This window comes from Plectropomus leopardus, chromosome 10 (assembly GCF_026936395.1).
Source record: "Plectropomus leopardus strain MGB_pleo_1.0 chromosome 10, ASM2693639v1, whole genome shotgun sequence".
Lineage (NCBI taxonomy): Eukaryota > Metazoa > Chordata > Actinopteri > Perciformes > Serranidae > Plectropomus > Plectropomus leopardus.
This window is the reverse complement of record NC_142185.1, coordinates 30860705-30876426: the sequence shown is the minus strand read 5'-3', so window position 1 is coordinate 30876426 and position 15722 is coordinate 30860705. Positions and strand designations below refer to the sequence as shown.

The following is a 15722-nucleotide window of genomic DNA, read 5'->3' as shown; positions in this document are numbered from 1 at the left end:
ACTAGAGGCACATTCATGTGTTTCTAATGGGAATCCTTGAATAAACAGTAAGCAACAATAAACAATAAACCACGGGTAGGAGGACTAACCAGGCAGCTCTCCACTGCCACCAAAGCATGGCTCTGCTCCCGCGAGTCTGTAACGAGCTAGTTACACCAATATTAATAGAAACCCTAACTGAGTTATGCAGAGCTGCATTGTGGGTAATGGTTCCAAACTGACTCATCCAATTATTCAGTGGCACTACTTTGCAGAATGCAGCTTTTATCGTCATCTGGTCACATAGACGGTGAACAATAAAAAATCTAAAGCCTCTGGGTATGAACTTACAAGGTAATGTTTTTCATAAAACTTTTTTTTTCTTTACTCTTTCTGAAGGGCTTATGCACATTCCTGCTGGACTCAGCAGCAGGCAAATCCTCCTGTTTCCTCCTGTCCAATTTGGCACCGGCAGCCCTGCTGAAAGTTTAATCTGAAAGGAAAGAGGGGAGTATGGGAGTTCTGAAGGAAATTCTGACGTCTTGTGGGGACCAGAATTCAATTCTCTCCTTATTCTCTTTTTTGCACTGCAAATGTGCCAACCAAAGTCTGCAGAGCTAGGAATAATGTAGGAGCTGAACCCAACCAAACTGGAGATATACCAATTACTGCTAACAGGAGCAGATCAGGCCTGAACTGGGCCCAGAGGGCTCTGACATGAAAAAAACACCATACAAAGGGGCAAAACTGTCAAAGTCACATATCTGTGGAACTTTCAGATCGTATGACTATCATATCTCATATCCCATGTTTAAAAAGTCTCTGTGGGTTCAAATTTCTTGATGATAAGCAGCACCTGACGAATCCAGACAAGTGTATTTTTATCAGTGTGTTGTCCTGGATAATGACCAGTTTACTCTGCCATGAATTACCATAAATCGACAGCTCTTAACTACGTCATCATACTATAATACTTCTACTTAGCAATACAGGAACAACAAAGCTCCTTCTACACATCTTGCTACATCACTATCTTCCTTTAAATCACTTTTAAAAACATATATTTATCAAAAGGCAGTCTTGTGATCTCTTTATAATAGATTGATTTATTAATATATGGTACCTGAGTCTTGCATTGCACTATTTTGATTTTGTTTGATTTTCTTCTGTGCTGTATTTCTTTTTTCTAACATTTTTTTTGTTGTGTGTTTTTTAAGTGTACAGCACTTTGTAACATTGGTTTTCATAAGTGCTATATAAATAAACATTATTATTATTATTATTATTACATGGGTAGTTGCTAGGTACATGTCCTATGTAACTGAAAGAACGCAGTAAACTCAGTATCAATATGTCAAGGAAATGCACCCTATTATTTTCCTAAATAATGCTAAATTGTGAACAATAAATTTGGCATGGCTCGACTTTTCCACTAAGTGGGGCTATGTGTTGTTTTTGTTTTATGTCTAAAGTGGCAGACCAGTTTCCCTCTTGGATATTAACAAAGTGAATCCTATCCTATCCTATCCTATCCTATCCTATCCTAGAAACAGCCCAAGCTAACTTCTATGTCAGGTGACATTGCCACAGTAGACGCTGTCATTGACATTAGAGACAAATGTCTTAAATGTAGACTGAACGACTTTGTTGTGTGACTTCTTCTACAAGCTTGTTGAGACAAGTTGAGCCGTGTCTGTGTGAGTTTGTTGGACCTGTTTAACAGCTGCAGTTGTGCTAGCTTGTCCTAACTGGGCAGATGTTCACGGGTGCGGGAGGTGAACGGGTCTGGGGACGGTCTTTCGGCGCTGCTTGTAAGTGCAAAGACATAATCAAAGACATCAGCTGCGAAGGTAAACCTTCTATAATACACATAAGTGTTCAAGCTGCTAGAGAATCTAGTCAAGACCACCTCCAAAAGTGATCTGAGCAGTCAAAACTAGAAACACATTAAGGACACACTGGATGCATTCACACCTGTGCATAAAGCAAAGTAACACAAGGTTTATACTGGGCCAATGTCCTATTTCCCTCAGCACCCATTTGTGTGGGAAAAAAACAGAGAGGAAAAAAAAAACGCTTTAGTCCTTACTGGAATTAACCGTGATAAAAAATGTATGCGTTAATGGAACTGTAAATTGCTCTGGATAAAAGCATCCAGCTGACAGCATGCTGTATTCATAAAGTTTAGATAATCACTGTAGTAGTACTCTAGGACTCCTGTCTGCAGGTTATTTAATATCTTGCCCTGTAATCAATCCATCCTGGCAGTGCACCAGTGAGCACTTTATTTTAACAGAGACTAATACACTTGAGCTTGAGACAATAGGCACATCTAGCTTTTAAGAATTCGCCTGCGCGGCTGAGTTTCAAATAAGCAGATCAACACTCTGATGTCTCTGTAGACCCCATATTTTTATGTTTTCTCACTCTGTCCTTTTCTCCAACATTAGAAGTGCATTAAGAGAAAGAAATGGACTCTTCTTATCCAACTCACTCAGTCTTCCACATTATGTCTATTCACTTTCCTTCAGAGGAGTGTCTGAAAACTTGGGCCTAATTCATACTTCAACGGCTATTTTGCGGCATCACGGAAGGAGGGTCACAAACAGATCATGCATTAGTGTTGGGTTGATTTATGTTTTTTGTATGTCCAGTGTATAAGCTGATACCGGTTTAATTTTATACAAACTGGCTAAACCTGCATTTCTCATTATGACATATTCTGGCAAATTAAAAGGTAGCCTATATCAACAACCTGTGCTGCCGGCGTCACAGTCCATTTTTAATCCAACCTCGTAAAAAGCAATAAGACAATGCCATTAAGACTGTGTTGTTTTACTAGTAAGTTCATATGTTTTTTGTAGTGACAGGATGAGCAATGGCAGAGTTAGTGCCTGACAAAAACTAAAACTGCACCAACATGGCAAAAAAGCAGACAAAAGAGGTTACTGCGTTTTGAGCTGAACTTTTTTCTGGACGCCCTGTTTCATATTATTTTTGTCACTCACTGACAGTACTGCAATAAATGATCTCGAGCACACAGCTGATATTCCTGTGGTTTGTTTACATGATGGAACTGAAGTGCATAATTGATGGATTCAAAGTGGACAGAGAGCTCAGTTGTTATGTGACGCTATGAGATGCTGTTAGCAGGTGCTAAGTCCAGCGTGACACCTAGAGATAACAGTCAGTATACTATATAGAGTTTGGCTTAACATCAAACTTCGTCACAAATTTTGACACCAGCCAAACTGTACCATGCACACCAAGAAAAATGCAAAGACCCAAGTGAGGCTTCAGAAATCACAGAGAAATAACTGGGCAGGAAGGCAGTCATGGGATTTCGTGTTCATTGGACATTATCCAGCTGAGCAGCAGAGAAGATGCTAACAATACTCATTCTGTGCTAAATGAACCAAAACGAGACAATTTGGCCACAATCCAGTGGACAGAAGACCCAGTATAAATAAGCCTTTGCAGGAGCAGAACTGATTTAGTCATGCATTAGGCATTGCTGTTGCATTGATTTTTTACTCCAATTTATCATGCATTAAGTGTATCGGTCTACTCCATTGGTCCGTTCACACAGTAAACACATGCATGGAGGTCTTTTTATGGTACAGGATTTGGACTCTGATGTTTCTGGATTGCCTTACTCTGCAGCTACACATACATATGTTATTTCTGTTTCACTGCTCCTCACACCCATGAGTGCATTGCCATGGTGCCGCTACACAACCCTTTTCCAGGATGCAATGCACTGTTTCGCCCTGGGAGCCATTCATGTGAAGACATGACCTAGATGCTGCTGAAAAAAAAGTACAGCTACATGGCTGAGAGCGAGAGCAGACTTCTGACTTAATGGTTATCACGGTATCCACATGTGCCCTGCAGAGAAACTGCTAGAAGAAACGAATATCCAATAGCTGAAGATTACACTCCTCAGTGTCTATTGATTAGAAAAGCTGGAAAATCAAAGCAGTATTTGATCTGGTATTGTGGTTTTATGTGAGTCTGGATGAGGCATTATAGCAAACAGAATCTATATCGAGCCACCTCCCTTTATCATCAGAGCAACAGGTTTTAGAGATGATCACACAGAGGTAAATTCTTGCCTCCAAAAAATGAAAACAGAGTATTTCTGCTCTCATCCAGTATAATGGACCTTTAGGGTTTTGCTGTGATTTAACCCTTTGAAGAAGAAGGCAATGAGCAACAGAAGAAGAAATTACCCAAAAATTTGCAAGAAATCCTACTATAAAATGAAGAAAACTGGCTGTATTCATTTTTCTCCTCCGTGTGTTGCCATCAATCTGAAATTGCACATGGGCATTGAGACTTGTCATAGGCTGACTGACGAAGCCCTTTCTCCCATTCACCCACTGCCTGTGCCTGTTTTGCATGAAAATACCTCATAAATTACGTTGGCTTGCTTCTTCAGTGAGTCAATAGGTGAAAAGACGGACAGCGCCACTCTGTTACTGCAACCCACACTGTGGTCGAAGGTGGAAATGCAGTTTGAATGACAGAAATTAAGCATTAAAGCCATAGACATTTTTCATTCTTTCACAGTGGTTAAAAATCTATGTTGTTACAAAGCTGTTTTTAAACTGTTTATTTGCATTTTTGTCAAAGTCTGTACAAACATATACGTGTGTGTGGTCTGCACAAGGTTGTGGCACACACACATCCCCTTAAGTCTGCATGTAGTTGTGGTGCACAAATCCCCAGGTGTGTACTAGTTAGTAAAAAGTACAAGAAAACTGCAAGAAAAATAGTTAAATAGAGAGAGAGAGGGAGAGAGGGAGGGGGAGAGAGAGGGTTACCTGAAAAAAATGCAAAAAAAAAGAAATTTTAGAACATAATTTTCAAATATATAATGATTATTATCAATATGTTTTTTTCTCTATTTTTTTCTTTTTCTCCATAGCTTTGTAGAAGTAATTTTCTAAATACACAAATTTCTTGCAATTTGTGGAATTTTTCTAACCAAGTTGCTCACTGCCATTTCCCCAAAAGCTTTGGAAGAAATCAAACTCATTTGCTCAGGGTTCAATGGTTTAATACTTGTGAAAGGCCTCACGAGCAAAGTGATGTTGCTTCAGGTTTCAACAGGGTTAACAACCAATGAGTGAAAACCAAAGTAATCTTATAATGGACAAAGCAGGCGCCAGAGCTCCAGTACTGGGCCGGAAGAAGGGTCAAGCGTCCAAACCTCCATTTCAAATCATCTCTATTGCTTCCTACCTAACAGGCCTCCAGCAACTACATGCCTGAGGCAGTGTGTGATATCATTTACCGTGAGCATGTCAAACTGCCAATGGAAGAAAAGTCATGTGGCTGAGAAGTGAGAGACTCTCCACTTGCAAGTTTAGATTAAAATCATCAGACGGCGAGTTTTCAGGGGAAACCAATAAAGCAGCAACAGTCAGTAGGTCAAGTGTGCAGGGCAGGCCTCAGACTCACCAGTGCGTTCCCTCTTGTGCAGACAGGATTAAATCCACTGAAGTAACTCCAATAAGGTCACTAAAAGCCACAAATGAAGTCTGTAGAGAGAAAAAACTCCGAAAACTGACAACTCTCCAGATCCGCTATTGTTGGCTGAGAAATATCTCTTACGCAGAAACTCAAGTAATCTTCCAGCCACCCGATAATAACTTATCAAGACAAAACACAGGTTTCCCCGACTAATAAGCAAGCTTCTTTTTGTCTCCTATTGTTCATATTACAATTGTTTGTCAAGTTTGGTTACATGTTGGGCTGAAAATATGCTGTGGTGGTATGGATTCTTTTAACAAAGACAACTTATCATCAGCTGACCCGAAAAATTGCGATCTTAGTTGTTTATCTATAAAGTGCATGAACCTCACAACAGACTGGATTTTCGACTTACAGTAACAAACAGAGTGATGACGACTGAATCATATGTAAGGTCCAACATGGGTTGAATGCACCCTGGCAGTTATATGTCATATGAGATGTTTTTATCCCAAATGCACTCCATTTTTATAAACTACGATCGTCTGATCACATCTCTCTCTGTGTCTGGGCTAAGTCTCACTCCCTCTTCTTCTCCTCTAAGTTTTGGTGTCATATAACTGAGTTTACGGCAGAAAGTTACAGCGCAACGTCACTGTGATGCTTCTTATGACTTCAGTAATTTCTGCTGTTTGATATTCGACACACAGATCTGAGTCTGCTGGCTCACCACAGCAGCTTCAGTCTGACTTTGGTATGACCTATGACAGGTAACAAAGGAAATAGTGTTATGGGTGGGATACTGAGTGGAGGCTGTAGACACGGAGGCGGCATTAGAGCCAAAGTAGCTAATTTTTCAATGAATTTATTCCTTTATATCAACTCAAAAACAAATTGTGAAGATGGTCACATCACTGACATACCATCATGTGACCACGGTATTGGAGGTTATTGTCAGCACTCGAGCTGCTCATCATCATTCCTCTTTTTTTGTTTCTTTTTTTTTTTTCTTATTCCAGAAAGTTCCACGGGTACTGTAACCTGATTAGCCGCTGCTGAATGACTGACAGTTAGAGTTTTATCAAAACTGACTGACGGAAAAACGGCCTGTGTTGCCTAAGGCTGTGTGGTGATCAATGGGAAAAGGGCTCACTCTGTTAATACTGATAAATCTATCTACTGGTATTTTTCAATGAAAAGGATACTTTCCGATTCTCAACCAGGTCTGTGTCAACACAGTTTGGGAGTGTGTGCAAATACAACAGTGTCTGGACTTCCAGTATGCTAGAAGCACTAGGAACTTCCCATCCGTGAGCAAATATCTGCGAAAACCATCATTTTGCATCATCTGTGACCTGGTTGATTTTGGCTGGGAGCTGGCGACACGGAGAGCACCTTTACATCATTCATCTGGACACACATTTCACAAACTGTGGTGACACAGACCAGGTTGAAAAATCGTCAAAGTATCTGTTTAATCAATGAATCGTTAAGTCCAATCAAAGTATCCAAAATTCACATCTTAGATGCCAGAACAAGCAAATATTTTGATTTAATAATAAGCTACACGATTCATTGATTAACAAAAATGACTGAATTTGATACTTTGCTGATTAATGCATTTTTTAGGCCCATGGAGAGGGAGAGGGAGAGAGAGAGAGATGTCTCAGTCATCTTCAGGCTATATCCAAGATCACATCTGTCATGCTGAAAAAAGGTGATTCATGCTTTACTTCATCTCGCCTAAACTACTGCGACTCTGAAAACTAGGGGAACGTTTGGTTTGTATGTGGAGAAACAGCGGTGTGGACTTACACTCACACTGAAGTCCTGATCAATGTAAAGTGACCTGTGTCCCCTGAGAGCATTTTCCAGCAAACACTGAGGAGTGTGTTTAAAGATCAGAGGCTGTACCGTCCATCTACAATAAACAAGGCCACTTCAGCTGCCCGTGAAGGCCGGCCTTTGCTTTGACTGACCCACAGCCTCAATAAAGGTCAAATGCTTTCAGGCTGAATCAATGGTGGCTGATTTTCCTCATACGATTACCCATGGGTATTATTACTGTGTGTGTGTGTGTGTGTGTGTGTGTGTGTGTGTGTGTGTGTGTGTGTGTGTGTGTGATGAATAGACCTGTCCATCATCTTGCTGAACAGGCTAACCACCGAGGACAGACCTAATATGATCAAAGCCACAAGACAAAAAAAGCAGTCATGTAACTGGCAGTGTGAGTTGTTGGTTGGTTCATAAATTTGAAATGCAGCTCAGCACAGTGTGTCAGTTTTTTCTAGCCATAAATATGTAAGAAAAACGTTGAAAGTCAGGAGACTCAAATTAATCTACTGAGAATGCTTTAAGTAATGCAGTCATGTTTTTTTTTGTCCTGTGTACTTCTGAGGATGTTTTGGTCATCAGATTTTGAGGAGTGAGTGCTCTTGACTTTTATGCTACTCTTTGCAGCTGAAGACATGCTGCTTTGTTTGGGTAAAAAAAAACAACAAATCGTCAAATATCCATCTTGAACAGCAAAATCCAATTTGACTGACATAATTCTAAGTTGGGTTCCGCCCTAATTCTGGGGCCCATTCAAACTTTTATGTGTATAAAGGTTTAGAGCATGATATTGGAAGTAGTTGTTGCAGCAATTTACCACTATTTACCATTTGTTACACAGATTTTCTGCTTAATTTAAGCATTTTTGACCACATCTTATCTTCAGATTCACAGAGTAGAGGCATGGCTGGAGCTTTGGCTTTTTTCAGTATATTTATCATGTATTTTAAAAGTTAACTGTAACATTTTGGTGTCTAAAAAAGTCTTGTTCAGTGTTTGGTTGCATTAAAAGAGCCTCTAAGTAAGGTCCTGGTTTTACACCCTGGGGTCCAGACCCCCATTAGGGGTCGCCAAGGCTTCACATGGAGTCAAAGGCCTTCTTTACTTTACAGGATATCAGAAAACTTTTATCTGTAGACAGTGAGCCTATATCTCAGCAGCATTCATTCATTTTTTGAATGAAAACTTAATGAAATCACCTTTTTTAGTTTAGATTATTAATTAAGATATAAATAAAAAATAAAAAAAATGCAGGAGAAAAGTATGCAGTTAAAAGAACAGATGAGCTAATAGAACAATGGCCAAAAATATGGAATTGTTAAAAAAGAGGCCTTTTAATTCATGAATGTTATAAAGAAATTCAAAATACATAACACAGACAGAAAATTGTATAGAAAGTTCCTAAACACAATTAAAACTTTCTGATACATTATTGACAGGAAGTAACCCGCTCAAAAATCATCCAAATCGATTTTTTTTTAATGCAATTGCTGCAACTTTCTCCAGTTATTGCGTTCATTATTTGGATCAATTGTAGAGTTTATCAGTTGCTCTGCACCATTATTGTGATGCATTAAGATAATATGAAATATCCATTAAATATGTCCCTTACTCTACTAAACAGTTTGGAAACCACTGCTCTAAGCAGTCATATATTCAGTTTTACCAGGAAGTAAGTTTTGCTTTAATGGTTTCTAACCAGTTTTCCAATAGCAAAAATTAGCATGAGCATTATTGCAGTTAACCATGGTTGTAAATGCACTGTGCTAATCAAGCTAGCAGCTAGCGTTCCACCCTCACTCCAAAATATGTTCACCTCTGGCTCCAAAAATCGGCCTAAAGCTTCAAAATTGGAGTTCACAATACCATGGGTGACGCCACAGTTGCTGTATGTATTATTTGTAACAGTCGGTTGTTTTGCCTCCGTGCACAATGTTTTTGGGCGTTATTGTAATACTGACATTGCTGGAATATTATGCAAAAACTATCTTTAGCTGTTTGTACTGACATTTTGTTCCTTCCTTCCTGTCCTGAAAACATCAGCTTTTTCTTCACCATCAACTCTATGTGGGTGTGTTTGTGAGTGAGTTTGAGTTTAAGATAGCTTGCCGCGTCTGACACAGCTTGAACCATGCTTTTCTTAACCCAGCTTGAACTGCATTTCCTTTACAAGGCCATGTGTTATCCCTGCTTGAACCGCTTACCCCCGAGACAAAGGCCGTGTTTGTATCTCTACTCAAAATCAGCTCTTCTCATTCTCCACAGAAGAAGAAAACGGAAAAAAGGACAAAACAGAGGCCAGGCAGTGAACTCAAGGTTATCTGAGCCTGGTGCCACAATGAGAGCTCCAGTCCTCGTGTTACCATTCTGGCCTCTCCTCCTCGTCTTCTTTGCACAGATTAAGGCTGGGCTGTAAGGCGCGGAGCGAGCGCACACAGCTTTGCCCTTTGTGTCTCCAACAACTGCGTGGAAGGCATGTTTAATGGAGGCAAATTGTACTCAAACTGTGCCTGTGTCAGACAGGAAGACTGCTCAATTGTACTCTGGCGCCGGACAATACTGTACAAGCAAAAGGAAATCATTCCACATCGGCTGCAGTCCCTGTGGTCAAAACTGTAGTTATAATGGCTCTAATTGTCTCTGATTGGTTTTACCATCAGAGTTCATTGCACTAGGGTTCACTTTAAATGACAAAACATCAAAGTGATTTAAATCCACAATTTGCAGTCAATCAGCAGTTCCTGTTTCCATTCAATCACTCAGCCTCTGTGCATGTGTGTGTCCCTTTGGTGCAAGCTGTCAATGCTCCTAATAGTTACAGCAACACAGCAACAAGAGCCTGCTGCATCCCCGATATATGGCTCTCTCTTTTCTGTGCTACTTTCGCTTCACGCACACAATCAATACAGCCAAGTTCTGTAGGAGGATGGGATATGCCTCATCAATACTGGAAGAGTGTTTTGTGAAGAGTGTGAGGCTTGATTTTTTTTTCTCCTTTGTGTTTTACCGACCACCCTGTGACTAATAACCGTGAGTGAGTGAGTGAGTGAGTGGGTGAGTGAGTGAGTGAGTGAGTGAGTGAGTGAGTGAGTGAGTGAGTGGGGCGGAGCTGTGCCGAGTGTGGGAGAAAAGAGATGCTCATTGGCATAGCATGTTATGTAACACATCTTGACCCTCTATCCATATAAACAGTATTGTCTAAATCTAATGTCTAAATCTTGAAAATGTATCAATATATCATACAAAGTCTTTATATCGCCCAGTCCTAATATGCACACAAGCACACGCATACACGTGCATGCACACAAAGACATGCTGCAGATGAACAGTGAGACACTCGAAAACTTCAACAAACAGGAACACACACAAGCAGTATCTATCTACCATTTAGCAGCAGCTCATAAAGTAACACAGGTGCCTCTGGCCAATTTGCCAGACGAAACATTCCAATTTGACACAAAAGCCTCATAAGCATGCATCCTCACACACAAACACAGACAGGAACCTCAGGCACAAACATACACGCAGAAACCCAGAAAAACACACAAATCAAACTGGCAACTGAAACACTCGGATAAACAAGCATAAAGCAACATCTTCACACGCATAAATTCACACTAAGCAAAGACTAATGTAGGATTTTGGACATCTGTATCAGCACTGATTATTCAGGATTTGAATGTCCAATAAGCAATGCATCTATTGATATGCATATGTTGACATTATCATTTAATTTAGAGGTTCAAATAATTCTCTCAATCATCAGAGGGGAAGAATATTCACTAAGGCAAAGGATGCCTGCAGCACACAGACATTTTATCCATATTTATTGCTCACCATGAAATGTGTTTATTAATATTAGCTTTATAAAGCTGAGACTGTGGGCTGCAGATCTCTGGATATTTTTACACCGTCTTTATCCGCCGTGACAGCTACAAGACCACAGAAAAAGACATGCTATCGCCTGACAAGGGAAGAAAGGTGTAGTAGCAGAGTAGACTGAGGAGATGTGAAAAGTGTGAAGACATAAAGTGCTGCTTTTCTGGAGTGTTGGCCATGTTAACGCTGGCAGGGTCTGTGTGGAAGAATCCACTAATGCCAACGTGCATCTTACCAGTGACAGTTAGTGGGTTTATACAGGAAACAATGGAGAGACGTCTCAAAGGGGCCGAGCAGAGTTTAAGCAATAAAAACTATTATACATTCATATTATTTCCTACTTTCATTTAATTAATCTTTAACCAGCATCAGCCCTAATCATAAATATCAAATATTAATTAATTTTCAGAATTTTAAGCCTTTAAATGCCAGGTTGTTGTCATGATGCCACTATATCTTTAGATGAAAAGAATTATTTTCAATATACTACAAGCTAATTAGATTTTTTAAAATTATCCAAGCCTGCAATATGTCAGTGATTAGCAGCAACATTGACTGCCAGTGCACCTTGTGGAAACAGCATGTATTTTCTCCATATGCCAAATATGGTAAAAAAAAAAAAAATGACATCAGCGGGTAGTAAATAGCAAAAATTACAAATTCCAAGGCAAAAGCCCCACATGGCACCCAGAAATGATACAATGCATGTTTTTATGCTTTGATGGCTGTGGGATCAAAACTTGCAGTGTGAATGGGTTTCAATGGTGCATTTTTTGCACTTAACAGTATGAATGTAACAGTTTTGCTTAGAAAGTATATTTTAGACTTATTGTAGGAGCTGAGCTAGAAATACAAAGACTAAACAAAAATACATAATCTTGCCAAAATGTATGGCATATGCATAAACACAGCCAAAATTATCCAAAAATGAAGAACAAAAAGCAAACAAGAACTGCCAGAGAAGCTTATAATTCAACTCTGCAGGGTGGAAATTTATAGCCTGCGATACTGTCATTCTGCATTGCTTTTTGTACAATGACACAGATCAACAAAAGTGAAAAAAGTTGACTGACAAAATGAGATGTGACCTGTGTACGTCTCCATTGATTTTTCTAATGATTGGTTTTCAGAGGCCAGACTTAGTCTAATCACTTTGCACTAAGTTATACGTTATTGAGAGTCTATTTTTACAATTTAATTTAATCATTTTAGAAACTTCTGTGTGCAAAATGTTTGTTTCTGTGACAACTTTCTGCTGCTACAAGTGCAGTCCGAGTCGTGTGACCTGTGCTATCATGGATGGCAGCTGCAGAGGCGGAAACCAAAAAGCAGCCTCCAAAACACAAATCACAGATGATGAGAGGCTGCACTGGACTGACCTCTCTGTGGGAAAAATAATCACTGCCAATGGCAACGTTTCTCTCTCTACAAACAGGGATTTCCCTCGTGACTGGACCCTGACAAAGACCTCACAAAGTGTTTGTACTCCCACTGTCTATTGCAGAATCTAACATTATAACATTTTGCCGGGTAAGGACGAGTGAAGTATTCCCAGTACTTCAAATGCATGTTCTTTTATCTGGCATTTGGGGATGTGTGTTCTCTGCTTGTGGTTTCGGTGATCTTGTGCTTCTGCTCGCAAACGCTCTTCCCAAAGTGATATGCTTCCTGCCGGGGGCATTATCACATAACCTTGTACACAAGGGAAAAGCCAGGGTGTGTGTGTGAGTGAGTGAGAGAGTGAGTGAGAGGGAGAGAGAGAAAGAGACAGCGTGTGTGTGCATTCATGCATGCATCCATGTGTGATTTACAACTATGTGAGCAAAGTGCCAATGGGTACAGACAGCAGTGGGAGAGAGGGGCTTGCCCGGCTTACCAAAGATATTTGTGGAATGTCCTTTCTTGGCGAGGGGCTTCAGCTCGTTGTGACCCCAGCCGTACTGTCTGTAGCTGTCCCATGCATGCTTCATCATCTGAAAAAATAAAAACCACAACAAAACAGCACGTTAATATATGTAAAGTCTCCAAACTTGACACAGGAAGAGTGTGAAGTCACAGCCACAAATCTCCACACTCACGCGGTCATGAGACGGCTGGATAATAGGAATATAAATCAATCTGTTGTATCAATGCATCGATTTATAATCCTACTAACATACATCGATAGGTAAACAGCAAGTTGTTCTCCTTGTGTGACTTGCATTAATCTAAAATCATTTTTCAAGGCATAAATTGTTTGTATCGATACCAACAATTTCTGCCTTGTATGTATGTAAAAAAAGATAATAGGCCCCTTTTAAGGTACCAACAAACAATCTTTCATTTTTCTATCATCAAGATAAAAAAGTGACTGTAATGTGATGCAGATTATTGCCAAATAATCCAGATAATACATTTAGACATAAAAATTAACTCCTGCTGGCCAACTGTCCTGCTAAAAGCCACTTCACTTTGGTTTAAGTGTTTCTTTTTTTAATCTTAAATTGATTTGCACACCAGGGCAGAGCTATTGATAAGTTAATCAATCAATAAAAATTAAGAATAAAGACAAAACAAATTCCTTAAATTTAAAAAAGAAAAAAAATTGAAACCAGCACAACCACACACACAAAAACAATGGTTTAGTAATGGTTTAGTAGGGCTGAGGGGAGTTCGTGACCCCAATGACTTTAATATGGAGGATGATGCCACCGAATCAAAGTTCACCGTCAAGCCTGCCTTATTCATAACACAGCGCACACACACGCAAATGCAGGTATGACAATAAACCCATTTAACACAAACTCAGGATGTATTCTGAAGCTCTCTCTTTGTATTTCATGTTAGTGCATCACTTCCTCTCTCTCTGTAGACATTTGTCTACCGGATAGAACAAAATTCTATTCTTCACATGAGGCTGAAAGAGATCGGCTCGGGGAGGAGGATGCGGATAAAAAAGAGCAAGAGATTGTGAGATGAGCCCTGACATGGAGGCTGATGCTGAGAAGAGGCGCTCCAGGGCAAACAGAGAAGATGACGCAGCCGAGGAAGGAAAGAGTGCCAGCTTTTACTGAAGCGCTGCTGCTCTCTTTCAATTTCTGACCGTTTTTTCCTCCTCCACAGCCCTTGCTCAAGTGGCATCGACAGCCTCAGAAAAGTACATTTCCTGTCTATGTGGTTGTGTCAGTCACTGTCTGGTTCTATGGACATCTGTTGATTTCTTTCTCTATATTTTGTGTCAACCTGGCAGCTTTCCTATCTGTCCGTCTGCCAGCCTCTCCCTCTCTACATGCCTGTCAGCTCGTCACATCGTTTCAGTGATGACCTTGATGATGACAGTGATGATGATGACTAAGTTGGCACTGATGCCCAGCATCCCACAGCACACAGTTGTTCTTATTGCATTTTTTGTGTTGCATTTAAGCTCCATTGTTCAACTCCAATGTTTTATCAGTATTTTGCCCCCTTCTCATGTTTAGGTTGGAAATTTATTCTTATGACATCCTGTTTGCTGAAAAAAAACTCTCTCTCTTTTTTAAGTTTTCTATAAAAATCACTGACAATTCTTTTAAAAAGAAGGAAAAAAATCACCTTGTTTGAAACATGCCTTTCAAACCTGCATGTTTTCTTCAAAAGGCAGTAAATACATTCTGAGAAAGTGAAAAACGTTTCTTGCTGAAAAAATACACAAAAACAAAATTAATCTAATAAATAAATAATATAAATTCATCTTTATATTACATTAATTTAAGTTATTACACACAACACATTTCAATGATTTTTCCAACTTTCAATGGTTTTTACTAGTTCCATGACTTTACTAGTTCCAGGCCTAGCAAATGTGAAATTCCATGACTTTTCCAGGTTTTCCATGAGAACCCTGATATCAGCATTCCTGCAAATATCTTGAAAGAGTCCAACTGAAACCTACTCCTCCACCTGCTATTAAATATACTTTTACACAAAAATATTATTCAAACTAATTTCTTCATCTTGATGCTAAAAGTTCACACAGAGAGCATCTCAGTAGTAGCGAAGCTGTATCACTCTGTTTGTGCATCTCTTCGTGTGTAGCTATTTTAATCCTGCAGGATGGTGAGAAATCCCTGAGAGCTCTGAGAGAAATTGTGTGTGTGCAGCACCAGGTGGGATAATAAAAACTGAACAAGCTATCAGTAATACACACAAGGCTATTGGCAGGGCTCAAAATACCTTTGTTATTGTGAACATGCACTGGTGCATGTTACGTTTTAAATTGCATGTACCATTTGAACCATTTGAACCAAATTGTTTTTGTCCTTCTTTTTCAGCACGTCTGTCACAGCCACGCAACACATTTCAGACCAGAAGAACTTCAACTTCAACTTTTCTTTCATGACAGTTCAAATATGAGGAAAAAGTCAACATGTTTTAATGTAATTTTAGGTTTTAAGAGATTTTTTGCCATTTCTGATGCTTTATTGAGAGACAGAGACAGAAATGAAAGGGGAAATTTAGGGAAAGACCTGCAGCAAAGTGCCCTAGGCCAACCTGGATCCAAGCTGCTGCACTAAGGACTCAAGCCCTCAACGGCA

At 39.7% G+C, this 15722-nt stretch overlaps 1 protein-coding gene across 3 annotated transcripts in view; it reads right to left on the bottom strand.

Moving 5' to 3' along the window:
* man1a2 (mannosidase, alpha, class 1A, member 2) overlaps window positions 1-15722 on the bottom strand; it is a 203625-nt gene that overhangs the window by 120344 nt on the left and 67559 nt on the right. For all 3 annotated transcript variants that reach the window (XM_088083570.1, XM_088083571.1, XM_042494453.2), the window contains exon 4: window positions 13046-13142. In XM_088083570.1, the coding sequence (XP_087939696.1) occupies window positions 13046-13142 (97 nt within the window). The remainder of the gene's footprint in view (window positions 1-13045; window positions 13143-15722) is intronic.